General features: G+C 56.8%; 1 protein-coding gene across 7 annotated transcripts in view; it reads right to left on the bottom strand.

Annotated features, from left to right (window-relative positions):
* Nucleotides 1-1,345: 1,345 nt before the first annotated feature.
* The window catches only part of KRT80 (keratin 80), a 28,266-nt gene continuing 10,999 nt past the window's right edge, over nt 1,346-18,612 (bottom strand). For 3 of the 7 annotated variants that reach the window (XM_088026084.1, XM_088026083.1, XM_088026078.1), the window contains 8 exons: nt 17,378-17,586; nt 13,001-13,061; nt 12,641-12,736; nt 5,482-5,646; nt 4,903-5,028; nt 4,076-4,296; nt 3,543-3,598; nt 1,346-3,408 (listed from right to left, as the gene is read on the bottom strand). In XM_088026084.1, the coding sequence (XP_087882210.1) occupies nt 3,284-3,408; nt 3,543-3,598; nt 4,076-4,296; nt 4,903-5,028; nt 5,482-5,646; nt 12,641-12,736; nt 13,001-13,061; nt 17,378-17,586 (1,059 nt within the window). In that variant the 3' untranslated portion in view covers nt 1,346-3,283. Of the gene's footprint in view, nt 3,444-3,542; nt 3,599-4,075; nt 4,297-4,902; nt 5,029-5,481; nt 5,647-12,640; nt 12,737-13,000; nt 13,062-17,377; nt 17,587-18,612 lie in introns of all 7 variants that reach the window. The other 4 variants (XM_088026080.1, XM_088026081.1, XM_088026079.1 and 1 more) reach the window with 4 other exon arrangements.

Genomic DNA, 18,612 nt, shown 5'->3' on the forward strand with positions numbered 1-18,612 from the left:
CCCCCGCTCTTGCTCTCTCTCTCTCTCAAATAAATAAAATCTTAAAAAAAATAAATTCAAAGAAAGTGGAAGGAAGGAAATAACAAATACGTTATATTTTTTGGCTATGAGATTCAGATTCAGATTAGTATTCAAGAAATTCATAAGTCAGAAATCCACAGAAAAAAAATAAGTAGAGAGTTGGTCTCAGTTCCAAGCCTCTCCTGGAGGGGAATGTGGATTTTCCATAAGTTTCTCCTGAGTTTTGAGAGCAGGGCCCATCCTGCAGGGGCCTCAGAAGAATGGACAAACTCTGAGCAGAAGTCTCAGAACTTCCAGACCCAGGGCCTGGCTGTACTGTGTCCTGAGAGAGCCAGCCCGAGGCCCAACTTGCCTGTATTTGGTATCCAAACTAGTGGGTTGTCTTTGATCCACAACATGTGCCTATCATAAAGGTAGCGATATTACCAATAATCCTTTACACTTGTTACAGTTCAGAGTGCTGGAAATGGGAGGTGTGGTATTCCTGATAGGAATGAACACAGCTATTTCATCAGATTCTCGAACACCCTATCAGATAGGTAGGGAAGGTCTATGCTCCATTTGGCAGAGGAATACACTGAGACTCCGTTTGTCTGAGGTCTCAGTGAGTGGGTGAGTCAGGACACCAATGCTTCAAAGTCCCTTCTTTGCTCCCAAGCTTCCTGTCATTGAGACACTGGCTCTTTCTTCAGGCTAGCTAGCTCCTTGGTGCTCACTTAAAGCCCACTTCCTCCAAGAGGCCTGTGCTGATTCTCTGGTTTCCTGAACAAGCCGTTCTCTTCCCTGAACTTCTCCCTTGGTTAGGAAGATTGGGGCGGCTATCTTAGGTAGATGGCTTATCTCTCAACTTGACTGTGGGCTTCTTGAGGCAGAGGGGTGGGGTACAGTTGTAAGTGTCTTAGTGCAGGGCTGGGTTTGAGAAGATCCTCAGTCCTTGTTTGTTGATCTAGAATTTGGTTTGGCAGGATTAGACCTGTACCCATCAGAATATATTCTGGGCTGTGCCAACCCCCACGGTTCAGCAAAAGTGGTTTGAGAAGGAACCTGCCACCAGGTGGGGAATCCCCCATGTCTGTGCTTGCCAAAGCGGCCACGTGGTGCCTGGACATGTCAGGAAGTGCTGGAAACATAGGTCCACACTGGGAAAATCTCCTTATAGGCTGGTGGGGCAGGAGACCTTTTTGTGTCCAAGTTGCATTGGTCTGAAAGTATAATTAAGTCCTTGGGCCCCTTCCCCCATAACTGGAGAATCCCCAAAGTTCTGTGGTCAACCTGTTTGACCAGTGACTGACCAATCCTGAGAGGAGAGACAAAAACACACAGCTTTATCCACGGACAAATCTCAGCACTTTATTCATCCCCTGGCAGGGAGAAGGGGGGCATTGCCCCAAGACAGCCAGCCAGGTGGAATGGCTGGGATATGTGTTGTCTACCCAGAGAGTAAATACAGCACTGATTAGGCAGAAACAGGAAGGGAAGCAATAAGTTAAAAGCCACATAAGTTACGAAAAATAATACATATACTTTATATATCTTGTATCCCCACTGAGGATTTGCTCCCTTGGAAACCAATAAATAGGCAGAGAAAGAGCAGCAATCAGCGCCCTTTTTGAGACTTCCGGGATGAGTGTAAGTCCGAGTTCCCTCCAGCCTGAGCGTCATTAGCCCTTCAGCGCCCCCTACAGGCACGGAGGACCTTGAGGTCTTGCTGGGGCCAAGGCCTACGGGAAGGATGTCCTGGAAAGTGAGATGAAGGAATGGAAGACTGGGGCTAGCCCAGGAGTGAGGCAAGGGGCAGGGAGGGAGCAGGGAGGGAGCAGGGAGGGAGCAGGGAGGGAATGAAAGAGGGTGGGTGGTGGAGTGGGCGGCTGGAGCTGCCAGGATCCCCCTGCAAGCCCCAAAGGTGAGAGCCAAGACAAGGAAAGAGGAACGCTCCTCCCAGCACCAAATCTTCTCTTTGGAGGCAGAATTCCTTTTTGGTTGTCACTGGGGCTCCCCAGCCCAACCGGAAGGGCTCAGAAACTCCCAGACCTGCCTGGACTGTGCCTTCTTCATGGCCCCTGCTTGGGAGGCAGGGGAGTGGGTGTGGTGGGGAGAGGGGGCAGAAGGGGAAGAAAAGAAAGAGCTCTAACCTCACAGGTGCAGGGTGTTCCTGGGCTCCTCAGGAAATGCAAGGAAGGATGGAGGGGAGGGCCGGGCTGTTTGGCCTGATGGAGAGAGCAGGGACCCTGAGAGGTGGGATTCATGGGAAATGGCCCAGGGTTTGGTGCTGGGGGCGGGGCTAGGGGTCTCCAGGGCCTGGTCTACCAAAGCCAGGTTTCAGGCTTGGGAAACACCTAGGTGTGGGGAGGGGGGTGTGGAGGGTGGGGGGCAGAGAGCTCGGATCCTGGGCAGGGTGGTGAACCCCAGGATGGCAGGGAGGAGAAGGGAGGGCCAAATTCCCCTGCCTAGTCTCAGGCTGCTCTCTAGCCTCCCTCTCACAGGGGGTTTGTCATGGCAAGAATAGCTTCTGGAGAAGGAGCCAGGAGCTGGCTGTGCAGCCTGTCCAATTCTGACTGGCCCTCTATGAGGGCCCCACAGGAGGACGGAAGTGGCACAGGTGTCTGGGCTGACCTCAGGGGTCCATGCTCAGGTCCCACACACCCGGGGAGCTTCCTCCCTTTACTCCCTAATACTGTCAGGTCTCTGGAGGTGCCCAGGTTGTGCAGGAAACCCAGGGGTGCTCAGCACTCAGTCTCCCCAGGAGCTCCAGATAGGGGGAGGGTGCCCAGGCAGTCCTCCTCAGCCCTGGATCCATGGCTGGCTGGGGCCGGGTGAGCGAAGGCACCAGCCTCGGTCCTGAGGCAGAGGCAAGGTAGGGCTTGGTAAGTGAATTTAGGGCAAGGGTTGGGCGAAAAGGGTCAAAGTCAAAGGTTCCTTGGTGGGAGCCCTCTGTTTGGGGAGGAGCCTCAGAAGAGAAAGGAGGTGGAGAGAAAACTGACCCCCAGTTCCAGTTTACCCAGTCGGACCTCTGGCAAGAAGGTTAGAAGGGTAGGACTGAGGTATTGAGATGGAGCCGCATGATTCTTAGTAGCTGGTGACAGCCCTGTACTACCCCCAGCCACCCAGAGAAAAGCTGTCCCGGTTTTGAACCCTCCCCCTTTCAGTTCAGGATCAGGTTTGCCTCCCCGCCCAACCCAGAGGTTCCAAGCTGCTTGCTTGAGTCTAGCTGAAGTCCCTCCAGCTGCAGGGGGACGACCTAGGCTCCTGGGCTCCAGCTGCCTTATTCTGAGACCTCTGACTCCTGCGACAGGAACTTCTCAGACATTTCGGTGATTTTGATCACAGGGCCTTTTCTGTTCTTCTTTTTCCGGGAGGGGGCTCTCGAAAGGCTAGACTTGGAGGCAGCTACAGGGAACATAAGGGGTGGGGCAGGGAAGGGGCTGGAGGTTGGGGGGCCACTTAAAATGACGCCTTTAGGGTCATGATTGCCCGCACCATGTCCCCTTCCTCGCCATGGGTTTCTAGGGAAGTAGACTCACCGGTTCTGGACGTGGACTGCACCACGCTGACCATGGCGGCTGAAGGCAAGTCCATTCTGGGGGAGGACAGAAATGGGGGCATTTGAAGGGGGCCTGTGGCTCAAGCCCCCGCTGGGCCTGGGGGCCCTGGGGAATGGCAGGTGGAGGGCAGTTCTTGGTTGTTATTCCCAGCCCCGGGCTGCCCTGCTGTGTGACTTTGGCTAGCCAGTTTGTCCTCTCTGGGCCTCTGTTTCTTCTTCCCTGGGCAAATGGCTCACATTTACAGAGCACTCAATTGTGACAGATATTTGCGTGCAGAATAGTATCAGTCCTCCCCACCATAGGCTGTGTTTTGATCAGCCCATTTTCCAGATAGCAAAACTGAGGATTTAATGAATGGGCCAAGGTCCCAGTTTGTAAGTGGCTGAGGCCGGACATGATCCGAGGTCCTCCTGGCTCACGGTATCCTGCTGGAGGTGGAGGCTGGCTTTGTGTGGGGCTGGCCCTCCGGTCCTGCCTTCCCGCAGCCCCACCCCGCTGGCCCCAGCCCTCACCGGCTCTCCTCGCCCTCCACCAGCTTGCGGTAGGTGGCGATCTCGATGTCCAGGGCCAGCTTGACGTTCATGAGCTCCTGGTACTCGCGTAGCTGCCGGGCCATGTCCTGCTTGGCCTGGTTCAGGGCGGCCTCCAGCTGGGCCAGCTTGGCTTTGGCGTCCTGGAAGGCCAGCTCCCCCTGCTCCTCTGCCGCCTTGACGTTCTCGTCCAGCTTCAGGCACTGCAGAGGGAAGGGGTTCCATGAGCACTGGGGGGGAAGAAGAGAGTGGGCCAGGAGCCGGCCTCTGCCCTCCGTGGGGGTGTGCAGGGCAGGGAGGGCTGAGCAACAGTGTTCTTGGGTGTGGCAGGGGGTCGCCTTGCAGCAGGAGGGAGTTCAGTTAGACCTAAGGAGACCCCTTCCAGAGGCCATGAAAGAGGGAAGATGCACAGCACCCAGAGGAGCCTGTCCCAGCTGTTCTGACAGGGCGGCACCTCCTCCAAAGCGCTGGCTGGAAGATGGGCTTAGGCTTCCAGCCCCTTCTCGGTACTGTTGGCCCGAGGCCTGGGAGGGAGGAGGTGGGCTCTGGTGGTTTGTGGTGGTGGGGCTCTGTATTGTTCCCACAGCCCTGGCCAGTTTACAGACCACCTTCACCTGTGACGCTCATGTGGTCCTCACAGCCATCTTAGGAGGACAGGAGAGGAAACTGAGGCACAGACCTGCGCAGGGTCTTGCATGTAAGTGTGTGTGTGTGTGTGTGTGAGAGAGAGAGAGAGAGACAGAGACAGAGAGAGTGTGCCCTTGCGCTCCTCTCTGCCTCACCCCCAGGTGGGTCCTCCAGATACTCACATGACTCTTGATGGAGAGGATCTGGGATCGAAGCTTCTGGATGCGCACGTTGAGGTCAGTGATCTCGCTGCGGCTGCTCTGGAGGCTGTTCCCAAACTCAGCTGAGCAGGCAGCCCGCTCCTCCAGCTGGAGGACGTGCAGGAGGTGACAGTGAGGGACAGTTCACTGGGTCCCTCCCAGCACCCTTGCCCCTCGCCCCTCGCCCCTTGCTGCTCCTTTTTTCTCTCACCTCCCAGCCCCTCCTCTTCCTCTGAAGCCCTACACTCGCAGGCCAACCTCGCCCTCTGATGCCCACCATGCCCAGCTCTGGCTGAGCCCACCCCTGGCCTGGTGTTACTAGGTGGTGGCACCGCTGTGAGCTCCTGGAGGGCGCAGACCTTGGCCTTTCCCCCACCGTATGGCCCCTTGTCCCCCGCAGTGCTGGGCTCTCACATTCTCCGTCGCCCCATGCTCCCCACTGCCCTTTCACAGACTCTCAGTGCTCAGAGCTGAAGGTGACTTCAGCCTTCCCTGGGGCGGCGCCTCCTGGGCTGGCAGCCTCCTGCCCCCTTGGTCAGCCCCGCTCGGTCAGCCCCGAACCTGTCTCCGGGAGTAGGCCTCGGCTTCCTCCAGGCTGCGAGCCGCAATGGCGTCATACTGGACCTTCACCTCCTCCACGATGCCGCTCAGGTCGATGTGGCAGCGGCTGTCCATGCCCACGGTCACCGACACATCCTTCACTTGGGCTGCCAGGTCCTTCAGCTCCTGGCCAGGCACAGACGTGGGGGCTCAGGGCTGGTGGGGGGGCACCAGACCCTCAGCCAGCCATGGTCCCTGTGTCCCCAGGGGGAGTGGCCCTGTGTCCCAGAGAGATGACCCAATGATAAGGCCTCCCTGCCATGCGCCCTCAGCTCTGACTCTCAGGAAGCAGTTGGCCACCCCTGCTCATCCACAGCTTGGCCTCCCTCTCTGGGTGGAGGGGAGAGGGAAGTGAGGGGCTCCTGCTTCCAGAGGCTCACTACAAGCCTATTTATTTCTCTTCAGTGTCCCCACCTCTCCCAGGGCGGGACACTTTCCTCCTGGCTGGTGTGGCAAAGGCCCAGGATGTCTGGCCCCTCTGCTCCATTATGGCTCAGTGGTGTGCAGCTCGGTCTCCCCCTCTGGATGGGAGCTCCCTGAGGGCCTGGGGAGCCACTGTCCTCTCTGGGTTCCCCCGCATCCGGAAGTGAGCAGCTCAGTTTGCATATTGTAGTGGGGGCCCATGAGTGATGAGGGGCAGGAGTGGGGCTGTACTCCCTGCTCCCCTGCCAGGTGCAGAGGCCAAGGCGAGTTCAGGGTCACCCTGGAGGCTCGTTGCCCCTCTCCATCTGGCTGACCAGCTCGCCTGCAACAAGGCAATTTGGCCTCAATATTTTCATCTTCTCCCCATCCTTTAGGATCCCTCTTTCCTCCTCCTCTCTGTCCTTCTCTCTGCTTAGAAAATGCCAGCCCGCATCCTCAGAGAGCCCTGGAAGTGGTAAACTTCTCATTTTCCCCGGGGGACTCATTACAGGCCAGGCTCCTCGCCAGGCCCGCATGACCTCTAGCCCCAGGTTACAGAGAGGAAAGACGCGGCGGCACGGAGGGGTTATGGAGACAGCCGTGGGCGCAGAGCAGGCCCCCAGAGCCCTTGCTGCTCCCGTCAAGCTCCCCTAGAGGGGCAGAGACAGGAGCCGGAAGCTGGGTCTGTCTTCCTAGCTCCAGCTTTTGGGCCTGAACGCTCAGGGGTGTGTAGAGAGGCAGGTGGGGACAAGGGTCTTCCTAAGGGGCTGCAGGTGTCACCTTTCAGTCCCTGGGCTGCTGCCCCTGGAGGTGCCAAACCACCCAGGCCTGGGCCGGGCTGGTGCGGGAAGGAGGAGCGAGGGGCTGTGGCCAGCACTGTACTGGTAGAGTGAGTCAGGTGGCAGGGAGGGGGCCAGGCACCCTGGGAGGCAGGGGTGGGGCTCACCTGGGGGAGGGAGGGTGTGGGGCACACAATTACTCCTACTGGTATTCACAGTTCACCCTGACCCTTACTTAAGTACTTCAGTCAGCAAGTTTTGGTCAGTGTTCCCATTTTTCTGATTGCTTCATATATGTGTGTGTATTTATACAGACCATATATGTATGTGGTTTTTCTTTTGTTTGTTTGTTTGAATCAGGATCCAAAGAAGATCCCTATTTTGCAATCGGTCCATATGTCTCTAACTCTCTTATTCTACAGCTATGCCTCCATCTCTCTCTCTCTCTCTCTCTCTCCTTCTCTCTCTTCTTTGCTATTTTTTGTACTGAAAACACTGGGTTGCTTGTAGCACTGCTCACAGTCTGGACCTTACTGGCCGCACCGTGTGCTGGTGTGGAACCTGTTCTTCTGCTCTGTGCATGTCCTGAAACCTGGCAGCTGGGGCTGAGGCCTGCTCAGATCCAGGTTCAGTTTTTGTCTCATGACCGCATTCTGCCCTTGGGTGCTAACTTTGGGCCCCCTCCTGACCCTCGGTCTGGCTTTATGCACAGAGTGGCTGTGGTTGGTTGAGCCTCTGGAGTCTGTAGCGGCCAAGGCTGGTGGTCTGACCCACAGCTTGTACCCTGTGGGGTGGGCTGGGTCAGCTAGAGCCCCAGGGGCGGCTGCGGAGGCCTGCTGAGGAAGGCCGCCCCTCCCCTGTCTGCTAGCTGCCTGACCCTGCCCACCTGCATCCCTGGTGACAAGGATCGGCTCCTGCAAAAGGAAGCTTAAGGCAAAGACCTGCTGGGGGCAACCTGTTTCCATCCCGGAGCTGACAGGACCCTGAGCCTAGTGGCCAACTGCCCCTTAAGGACTCCTGATGAAGGATTTTGGTTGATCTTCAAAAGAACTTAGCAAACATCTCTGGGCAAAAGCAGGGGAAGGCCCGACCCCTTGGCAGAATAAGGTCGATGGTACCTACAGACTCATGTCCCACCTCTGCTGCTCGGATCACGCTTAGAGACTGACATTTCCCACATGGAACCAGGATCCCAGGCAGGCCTTGGCTGTGGACGGTTTCAGGAATGCAGCCTTGAGGCCTCCTTGGTCAACATGTTATGGGGGTGGGGGTGGGGTCAGTGGGCATAGAGAGTTCCAGAGAAAGCCCTTTAGCCCAGGCCTGAGTTGGCATTTGTTATGGGCCAGGAAAAGGCCAGGGCATTGTCAGAATGCACTGGAGTAGGGTTTCCCCTAGGAGGGAGAAGGGATTGGCCAAACAGAGCCGATGGAGCAGCCTCGGATCCTTTCCGGAAGGAGGCAGGGTCAGCGTGAGCTTGGTAAACAGGAGTAGGAAACGGAGGGTTTAGAACATCCGTAGGCCTGTTCAGGCACGCCGGCCCCTGCTGGGCCGCAGAGGGTATAACAATGCTGGCTTGTGTGCTGCTACCAAGGGATGGGCCCTCCAGGTTGGCAAGAATTGAGCCAAGGTGAAGTTTAAATCTTCTCTTCAGAGCCTGAGCCTGAGGAGACAGCCGCGGGTGGGACCACCCTCTTTGTGGGGTCTCCAGGTCAGGGGAGGCGGTGACCCTGAGGGGTAATTTAGAGCTGCTCCATAAAATGTAGTGCTTAATGGCACCAGGAGGTGAATACTACCCCTTCTTAGTAGCTGTGTAACCCTGGCCAGGTCTTAAACCTCTTGGAGCCTCTGTTTTCTCATCTGTAAAACGGGTATGATTATCAAATTGAAACCAGCTAACATTTATTAATACTTACCATGTACCAGATACTGTTCTCCCTGCTTTAGGATATATTAACAAAATAGATCCTCACGACAGGCCAGTGAGCTAGGCTCTATCATTTTCCCCATTTTACAGATGGGGAAATTGAGATATAGAGAGATAGAAGAACGTGTTAGAGTTCACACAATGACTGAGCCAGGATCCAAATCCAAGCTGCTCTAAAGTTTGTGCTCCCCTAATCATGATCCCTACCTTTATAGGGTTGCTGTGAGGAGTAAATGAGATTACACCTGGAAAGCATTTCACACAGTGCCTGGGGTATAGTAGGTGCTCAATAGATAGTAGCTAAGGATACTATTGTTGAAGCTGGGGTGAAGGGTCCAGGGGCCGAGCAGCCTCCCTGGCAGTACGAAGGCAGGCGCCAAAGCAGCTCAGACACACTAGGCTCCCTCTGCAGGGAAGGGCATTCTGTGAGGTGCGCCCAGCTGCGGGGGGTTGTTGGGAGATTGCACAGCTGATCTCCCTGGAACGAGAGCTGATGGGTGGGGCAGGTGGCATTCTGGCTGGATGCAGCCAGGCCCCAAAAGCACCTGGGAGCTGGCGTGTACCTTGGAAGCTGAGGGGAAGTGTGAGCCCCTGGGTCCTCTCACTGGCTTGTGTCCCTGGAGGTGAGGGGCAGAGGGGTTACCCGGGAGGCTGCGGTGTATACGTGAGGCCCTGAGCAGCCCATGGCCATTGGCTTCTGAGAATTTATCCTGGCCGTGTGTGTGTGCGTGCGTGTGCGAGCGTGCGCGCACGTGTGTGTGTGCAAGAGAAAAGGGCTGTTTTCTGAAATGCCGAGGTGGGCCTCCACAGCCATGCTTTTCTGACCTGGTATCTGCTCCAGAGTCGAAACTAGATTGTCCAGCCCTCCTGGGGCTACTCACGTCCTGCCATGTTTTTCTTTCACCTGAGGTAGCCATGGCTGGCACCTTCCTTTGCTGAGACTGCTTGGTCCCATGTGGTAGGCGCGAGCCATATGAGGCCACGGGCACTTGACCGGTGGTAAGTCTGAATTGAGATGAGCTGTAGGTGTAAAATGCACACTGATTTTGAAGACTTGGCATGAGAAAAAGATTGTAAGACAGCCTATTAATTTTTTGTACTGGGCGCCTGGGTGGCTTAGTTTGTTAAGCATCTGCCTTCGGCTCAGGTCATGATCTCAGGGTCCTGGGATCGAGCCCCGCATCGGGCTCCCTGCTCAGCGGGAAGCCTGCTTCTCCCTCTCCCCTCCGCTTATCCTCTCTCTCAAATAAATAAATAAAATCTTAAAAAAATTTTTTTAAATTGATTACCTGCTGACTAATCACATTTGGATATATTGGGCTGAGTAAATTGCGTTATTAAAATGAATTTTTTCTGTTTCTTTTTTTAAAATGTGGCAACTAGAAAAAACAATTACATGTGTGGCTCACTTTGTATTTCTCTTACTGCCAGCTTAGAGACCCACTGGTGTGGGGAATCTTTTTAGCATAGGATCAGGGCTGCCTTCTCAGCCTGCAGCAGTGCCTGAAGAGAGACGCAAACCTTACGACCCGACACCAACTTGGCGCCTCGCTGCCCCCAGAGTAATCATCCCTGCGCCATGCACCGAACAACCCCACGTCCACAGCGGTCCCGTTTCTCCGCAGCGCTGCCATGACAGCACAAGCCATACCTTTACCCTCTCTGTACCACCCCCACCCCCGTGCCCCCAGGAGCTGCCCATCACACTTAGAATAAGATCCAAACCCCGACTCGGGGCCCAGGGCCCTCTGTAAGCTGACCCCGGCCAGAGCTCTTCCTTCCCCCCTTTGTCACCAGACTCACTCCTGCCCTTGATGCTTGACCCTCCTTCTGCCTGAAGCCCTCTCAGCTCTTCACTGGGCTGGCCCTCCCCAGGCTGGGCCTTCCCTCTCTTGTACCTCCTCTGAGACGCCCCCTGACCTTGACTTTCCCCTCCCCTCTAGCACTACCACATCATCGGGTTCTGTGCAGCCCGGCCCTTTTCACCCTCCCAGATGATCTTGCTGAGATGTTTGTTGACTTGCTTATTACCTGTCTCCCCTTTTAGCTCAGTGGCAGCCCCTGAGAACATGGACTTTGCCCGTCACACTCACTGCTGTATCAGTGCCAGGCACCCAGCAGGGGAGCAATAAACATTTGTTACCCGGATGAACGGATTTAGTCATCAGCAGAACCTGATGAGCCTGGTATTACGACTCTCCCCATTTTACTGATGAGGAAACTGAGGCAAAGAGAGGAGAAATAACTAGCTCAAAGTCGCAGAAACGGAAAAGAAGTTAGAGCAAGGATTGGGGTCCAAGGGCTGCTAAATCCAGATGGAGCAGGGGCCACAGAGTTTTGTGGGGGGCACTCCAGCAATGCCCAGGCCTATCGCTGGCTATGCTTGGCCTACCTCCAGTTAAGTCTCCATGCCGGCTGGGCCTCTGTCCTGGCTGGGAGCTTGGGCTCTGGGCTTGCCGAGATGCACAGAGCCCAGTGCAGATTCTGAAACATTGGCCCTGGGGCTGTCTGCCTGGCTCCACAGGGAGTGTGGGCAGGGGAACTCCTAGCCCACTTCTCAGGCCGGTCAGCGGGCCCGGTGCCCTGCTCAGTCCCAGAGGGCTTGGCCGGGTGTGGGAAGCTTCTTAGGGCGGTGGAGGTCCTGGGCCCCCTGGAAGGGCTACCTTCCTGCTGCTCTCCAGGGTTGTGCTGTTCTCTCCGCCAGACCACCTCCCATGGCCACAAACAGGTCTCAGGCCCACGGAAGCCCCCGCTGGGGGCCGAGCCTGCTGGAAAGCAGTGTGGCCCATATACAGCTATGAGGCCCAATCCCCCTCTCCACAGGACGAGGCCGCCAAGCTGTGGTCAGCAACCCCTAGGGCCACTTTAGCAGAACTCTTCATTTCATTTCATTTTTATTTTTTTAAAAGATTTATTTATTTGAGAGAGAAAGAGAGAGAGCAGGGGGAGGGGCAGAGTAAAAGGGAGGGAGAGAATCTCAAGAGGCTCCCTGCTGAGCACGGAGCCAAGAAGGGGCTTGATCCTACGACCTTGAGATCATGACCTGAGCCGAAACCAAGAGTCAGATGCTTAACCTTCACCGACCAAGCCACCCAGGCGCCCCCATTTTAGCAGAACTTTTTGATGGCTGTGATGACTTTGATCCCTGCTCTGATCCTGGCCGCACTGCCATAGTTTGGCACCAGTGGTTTGTGGCACACAGACTGCCAAGCCCTGCCGTCCCCACAGTGGCTCGGCCTGCTTCTAGCTCAACTGCAGCATGGCCCCTCCAGCTCCTGACTCCCGAAACAGGGGATGTGGTGCCCGGGGGCAGAGTGGAGGGGAGGGGAGCGTCCGCAGTCAGCATCAGGGCCCATCTGGGGACCTGGCCGTGGGCTAAGGCCTTGTGGGCTCATGGTCACCCTAGGCTCAGGCAAGGACTTAGGGACACACAATCAGAAAGGGATCCAGAGGCTCCTCTGTCTGCATTTACCGGGTCCTTTTTTTGTTCTGGCAGAAGCTAGCATTGTCTGGGAACTCAAGAATCTGACCACAGGTCTTCTCAGTCTGACCACCGTTCTCCCCTGCCAAACAGGGGAGGGCCACGGGCATGTGTGTCCGAGCTAGGCCTGTGGGGGCCTGCCATTTAGGCTGCAGGTATGGGGAGAGATGAGTTCAATAAGAATAGCTGTTCAAGGCCCCCTGGTTCCCGGTCTCTCAGGCCACTTGCCAACCCTTGCCTGGATGCACCGGCCCCCGACACGCCCTCCACACTCCAGCACACTCAAAGAAACAGGTCCTCCTTGAGCGCGAGGCCTCTTGGGAACTTGCCGGTGCTCCATGAATGGAGGGATGAGGGGACGTATTGTTATTGACTGCAGCGCGGGAAGGGGTTGGGAGATTGCTATGTCTGTGTTATGTCTGTAATGACTGCCGAAGTTTCCATGCCTCACTGGACACCCTTCCTTCCCCTGCATCCCTTACCTGGGGACAAGTCAGCTCTTCACTTAGTGGGACACTGGTCTCATTTTCTCACCTGCTCATAGATGTTTTTCATCAGCTCCACGAAGCTCTGCAAGCCTTTTAACTTGGTTTCCAGTTCGGTCCGACGAAGACACTCTGCATCCAGGTCCTGGGGGTGGGAGCAGTGGTGAGTGCCAGGGGCGGGGGGGGTCTCAGGGCGGGATTGGGGTGCTCATCTTCCTGACGGAGATGGGGTGACTCCCAAGGGAGCCCTGGCTCAGTGCCCGGGAGAAGCAGCAGGGTGAGGACAGGTACCCATGTCTGTCTGTGGTCCCGGGACTCAAGCCTCTGAGGGCTTTGCTTGGGGAGCCTGAGGGAACGAGGGCAGAGGGTCCATGAGGAAGAAGCCCCTGGGGCAGGCTGGGCGGGCTACCTTCTTCAGCTGGACGAAGGTGAACTCCATGTCTGTGCGCTTGGAGATCTCCTCCTCATACCTGGGAGGGGGGGAGGGAGCGAGGCAGCGGCAGAGAAAGAAAGAGAGAGAGAGGCTGCTCAGCTGCAGGTGGCAGGAGCTTGGGGTATGATTATCCCTCCTGGAGTCGGGCTCAGGGCCTCTGCTGTCCCATTTGGTGCCTTGTGCCAATTAGAAAAAAAGTGGCCTTTGCCTCGGGTGGATGCAGCCCCTCATCTATGACACATCCCTTCTAAGCCCATGACACCATTCTCTCACTCTTTCTGGATGATCAGCCCGTTCTCTCCCAGGGCTCATCTGTCCCCTTCCTGGCTCTTCCTCATATCCACCTCCTCCAGGAAGCCTCTCCTGATTGCGCAGCCCTGTCACCCTAACTTTGTTCTTTCATCTTTTCCTTATCTCCTCCCCCAAGAATCTCCATTTCCTACAAGCTGTGTCTTTGGTCGAGTCTGCTCTGAGCTGTCTGCTCATGGCCCATCCTCTCCCACCTCCCCGCCTCCCCTCTGCATTGCTAGCTGGTAGGACACCATTCCATCATGTTCCCTCCCGAGGCGAGAGTGTGGACCTTGCAGTCAGATAGACCCACAGTGTGTTCTTGGGCAGGTAACTGCACTCCCCTTTCCTCAGCTCGTCCGTCTATTAGGGGTGTGTGTGTGCACGTGCGGGGCTCGGACCAAGCCCACCCCCGGTACAGTGACAGAGGTGCATAGTCGATACTCCACAAAGGTGGGTTCCCTCTCTTAGCTTTGCTTCCTCCTTTCTCTACTCCACCTTGTGTTTGGAACAAGGACACTGTTGGACGAGAGATGGCATCTCTGGGTCTCTGACCTTAACCCCTTGCTCTAATCAAACCTCTGTCTTGGCCCTCCCCAGGGCGGGTGTCTACCAGCGCAGACTTCTTGCCCTCAGCCCTGCCTGCCTCCCTGCATGTGGGGATTCTGTGGCTTCTAGGGAATGCCTGAATCACTGGCGGCTCTAATTACAGTCGCCTGCCCGCCCCGTTCCCTGACCTCATGGCAGGGGCAGCGTCACCCTTCGCCCACGTCAGCTGGCTGGACCTGCCACCACTCAGGCCTTGCTTTCCACCAGCCTTTACCTGAGAAGCTGAGGGGAGCAGGCCCCAGCTAAGAGCCCACCGGGCACTGGGTCTCTGAGACTCAGTGTGCTTAGCGCACGGACTCCCGGCTGCTGCCTTGGCTTCCCAGAGTCTGCAAGGGCCTTTCAGGATGAGGGTCACGGGCGTGGGGTGGAGGGTGGGCCAGGGGGACTGGTCTGCAGTCTGGGGCCTACCAGAGCCAAAAATATGCCCAGGAAGCTTTCCTTGCGCCCTTTTCTGTGCAAGTGGGCTCCAGAGCCCCACTACTTGGGTTTGGGTCCCGGCTCCTTGCTAACTAGCTGTGGGACCTTGGCTAAGCTGCTTGTGCGTGCCTCAGTCATGACAATAGTGATGTCACGAGGGTTATATAAGTTAATACACGGAGTGTTTACAAGAGTGCATGGCACCGGCTAATGCTATTATTATTACCTGAGCTCTGGTCTATCTAACCTCAGGCTCTGGCCCTCATTCCCTCTGCCTTGGCCTCTAGCCTTTCTGGAGACAAACCGTGGGAAGCCTCATGGCAGAGAGAGCGGATGGTTCTCTGCACTTCCATCCCAGACTTCCCACTGGGAATTTGGTGGCCTCTGAGGACTTCCCTGCCCTGCGGGTGGGGGTCTAGAGAGCCCCAAGCTGAGAAGCCCCTCATTGGCTGGCCCTCCCTGTGTAAGCCCAGTGGTCAAGGCTCTCCCCTTCTCCCCTCCCATCTGGATAGCAGAGTTCTGCCTGCTTGGGGGCAGGACCTTGGAGATAGCTGTCCAGTGGGGGTTCTCTGAGGTGTCAAACCTCCTCCTTACCCCTCACTGTCCTTCCAATCCTTTTGTATAGCCTTCCCTCCTCCCATTTCACCAACTCCACTGGATTTCAGCCCTAGTTCACCCCCTCAACCAGAAGCTCTTGGGCAGTAAACCTCCTGCACAACAGTACATGGCACCCCCGAGTCACTTGCTACGTGGCCTTGGGCAAATGATTTCCCCTTGTGGGGCCTCTGCTTCATCCTTAGTAAATATAAGGGTTAGCTAGCTGATCCCTGGGGTCCTGGCTACATCAAAGCTTTTGGAAGTCTCTGTCATTATTGAGACTTAGGTAAATGCTATCTCCCCCACTCCACTCCCAATCCCCTGCCAGTCTGCCAGTCACCAGTTCCCAAACCCATTCTCAGCCCTTTTCAGCTTGTCACACCCACCCCGCCCGCCCCCTCCCCCCCACTTGTTTATTTCTAGGAGTGAAGCTGATCTCATCGGCCTTGTAGAGGCAGGGCACACCCCTCCCTGTCAGGGCTTGGCCTGGCGTCTCCAGGCTCCTGGGGCCCCCCAGGCTCTACACAGCCAAGCTGCAGCTTCCCTGTCTGTGGCCTGTGGATCTAGAAGCCCTCTAACCTCACCTCCCCCAAGCCTGGTGGGTTTCCTACCCAGAGAGGGGAAGAGAGGCTCTGAGCCAAAACAGTAAGCTCAGGGCGCAGATGGAAACCAGGCAGCAGGCCAACTGAGGAGGCTGAAGCAGATTAAAACAACAAGTAGTGTTTGTACAGAACTTCCAGTTACAAAGTGCCTCCATGGACGTGATCTGGCTGGGCTCATGGGAGCAGCCTCCTCCCGCAGCTGGCTGGGGTTACGGATGGGCTTAGCTCACGTGGCTGTGTGACTGAGGACAACTCCCTGCCCTCTCTGGGCCTGTGTTTCCTTCCCCACGAAAGGATGATCCCAGTCCCCCATCCAGCCATTCTGTGGTTTTTTGAGAGTCAAAGAGCTGCCAGACATCAGTGAAACAACTCTTCGATTCTGGTGTGCCAACACCAGAACCTCATCATGGTCAGATGTTGAAGCTAGGCAGCTTGGAACGGGCAGTGAGGTTCCCCGTGGGTTTCTGTAGGAACTGGTAAGGCGGGCTGGGGGAGAGGGCCCCTCGGCCATGGAGTGGCCCAGCCACGAGGAGGAGCCCAAGCCAGGGCTGCAGATCATGCTTGTTGGCCAGAAAGTTCCAGATAGATCCACAGATGAGGATATTGAAGCCCCCAGAGTGGGGAGAACTTGCCACATGGCCATCTCTGAATATGGCCTGAGCAGGGGAGGTCCTAAGGAGAGGTGGTGGGCAAGCTGGGCCACGGCCCAGAACTGGACTCCTGACAGGCTGCCCCAGTCCCTTGGCTGCTCCCAAGACCACAGGCCTCACCTTGGGTTGGCAGGGCTTGGGGCTGGGCCAAGCGCTGGAGGAAGGGAGGGGAGGGGTTCCGGCATATCCCACCCTCCCTCACCCAGGCCGAGGGCCTCCTCAAAAGGACACCAGACCAGAGGAAGGAGCGCAGGGACACAGTCTCTCTGCTCTGTCTCGGCTTCCTTGTCCTTGAAGCCCTGCCCGCTGTCTGGTCAGAGATGTCACCTGTCCTCTGAGGGACCCCAGCACCTGGTTTGCCTCTCCTCACTGCCCAGTTCAGTTCAGCACACCCGCGTCAAGGACTACTGTTAGCCTTCTATGGGGTAGAAGAGGTGCCGTTTATGGCGGCCAGGCACCATGCTGAGCTCTCCACTTCCTCCTCATGGCAGCCTCAGGATGGTTCAGCATCATCACTCCCACTCCACACAGCGGGGTACTGAGGTTTGGATGTTGAGCCACTTGCCCGAGGTCACAGAGCTAGTGAGGAGTGGAGGCCAGGCGTGAACCCCTTCCAGTCTATGAGCACCTCACAGGCTGGGGCTGTGGTTTTTCTTCTCTCTAGATCTTAAGGCGACCACTGACGTCAGGCATGCATTACCTCCAGGGGATTGCTTCTTTATTCCAACAGACCGCCCCCCCTTCTGCCCCCTGCCTTCCCTTTCCAGCCCACTCAAGATCAAATTTCCAAACATCTGTTGTTCTAGCTGGCGACAATTTCCCATTGCCAGTGGGATGTGTGGGCGAGAGCAAGTGTGTTTATGGGCACGGGAGGAGGGGACAGGGCACGGGGACTGCAATGGTGCCCAGGGCCGGCAAGCATAGGGCTTAGCTGTCCGTCAGCACAAGACTGACTTGGTTGCCAGGGGCACTATTTGGGAGGGTTGCTGTGGGTTCACGGCCATCTCCTCCCCATATTTAGAATACTGGCTGGCACATAGTAGGTCCCCAGTAAGCATGTCTGTAGTCAAGAGATGTTCTTTAAGGATGTTTTCTCATTTTCTGGCTTGGGTGCCCGGGGCCTTGCATCCGGGTGCAGGTCGTTTCCCACCCTCGGCCCCTGCCCACAACCTCACTGGGGCTCACCCTACCTGATTCGAAACTCCTCGACCTTCTGGAGCACCTGCAGCAGGTTGGCCTCCAGCTGTCCTCGCTCCTGGCTCACTTTGAGCAGCTCCGCCTGCAGCCGGCCCTGGTACTCCTCATAGAGGTGCCCGAGGTCGAAGGTGCCGGAGTCCTGGCCTTGCAGGAAGCGCCAGCGGGTCTCCAGCAGCTGGTTGCGCTGCTCCAGGGCCTGCACCTGGGAGAGCAGGGGAGTGGCAGTGAGAGGGCCCGGCGCGGACAGGTCGGGCGCGGAGGCTCCTGGACAGTCAGCGGGCCCGCATGGGGGCCTCCCCGGGCAGTGGCGGCTCATCTGCTCTGCGCTCACCCCCCCGGGGCCTCACTGGGTGCAGCCGGATCACATCTCCAATTGCGGATGGTTCACACAGAAGATGGCAAGATAAGGAGGGAATCAGAAAGGGGTGGAGCCAATTAGCCAAGGTTTCCTCGGGGAGGAGCGGGGCCCGAGAGAGGAGGGAAGGGACTGAGTGGGCCCATGAGGTGACAGGCCCTCCATGACCGCCTGGGGCTTGGGTGGGAGATCCCAGGGAACACAGGGTGTCAGAGGCCTGGCTGCCGTCCCCTCCCTGCCCCCCCAACCTGACAAGCCTAGTCTCATCTTGCCGTGGAAGCTCAGCAGTGCAGGGCCTTGGCGAGGACTTCATTGTTAATGCTCCCAACAACCCTGGACTTGTAGCCTCTCCAAGCCTCAGTTTCCCCAGCTAGAAGTTGGGGCTGACACGGCCTGCCCTGGCTGCCTCTCAGGGCTGTCTGGGAGAGGAAGCTGGGGATATGCTCTGGAACAGTTATACTAGCAAGTGTTTATGTGTTCCCTACTGTGAGCCAGGCCTTGTTCTAGATGCTGGACATCTTTGCCTCATTAGATCCCCACGTCCTGATGGGCTAGGTGTAGTCGTCCGCCGCACTTTACAGAGAGGCCAAATAACTGGCCCAAGGTCACAAAATTAGCAAGTGGCCGAGCCAGGTGTGGAATCCAGGGCAGTGGGGGTTTAGACTCTTTTAACCCCCACAACATGGGGCTCCCGTCTGCGGCTGGAGTCACCGCGGGCCCCGGGACCCACCTGCCCTTCCTGGATTGGCGTCTGCCTCTAGTTGGGGCTGGTGTTGCCTTGAGGGTGACGACTGGAAGGGCTCTGGGCACAGCTGCTTCTCTCAAACTGCCTCCTTCCCTCTCTCCTCCTCACGCTGCTGCAGGGCCTCCCAC

This window comes from Eumetopias jubatus, unplaced genomic scaffold (assembly GCF_037043125.1).
Source record: "Eumetopias jubatus isolate StellerSeaLion01/CBP00866 unplaced genomic scaffold, mEumJub1_p1.0 scaffold_8, whole genome shotgun sequence".
NCBI lineage: Eukaryota > Metazoa > Chordata > Mammalia > Carnivora > Otariidae > Eumetopias > Eumetopias jubatus.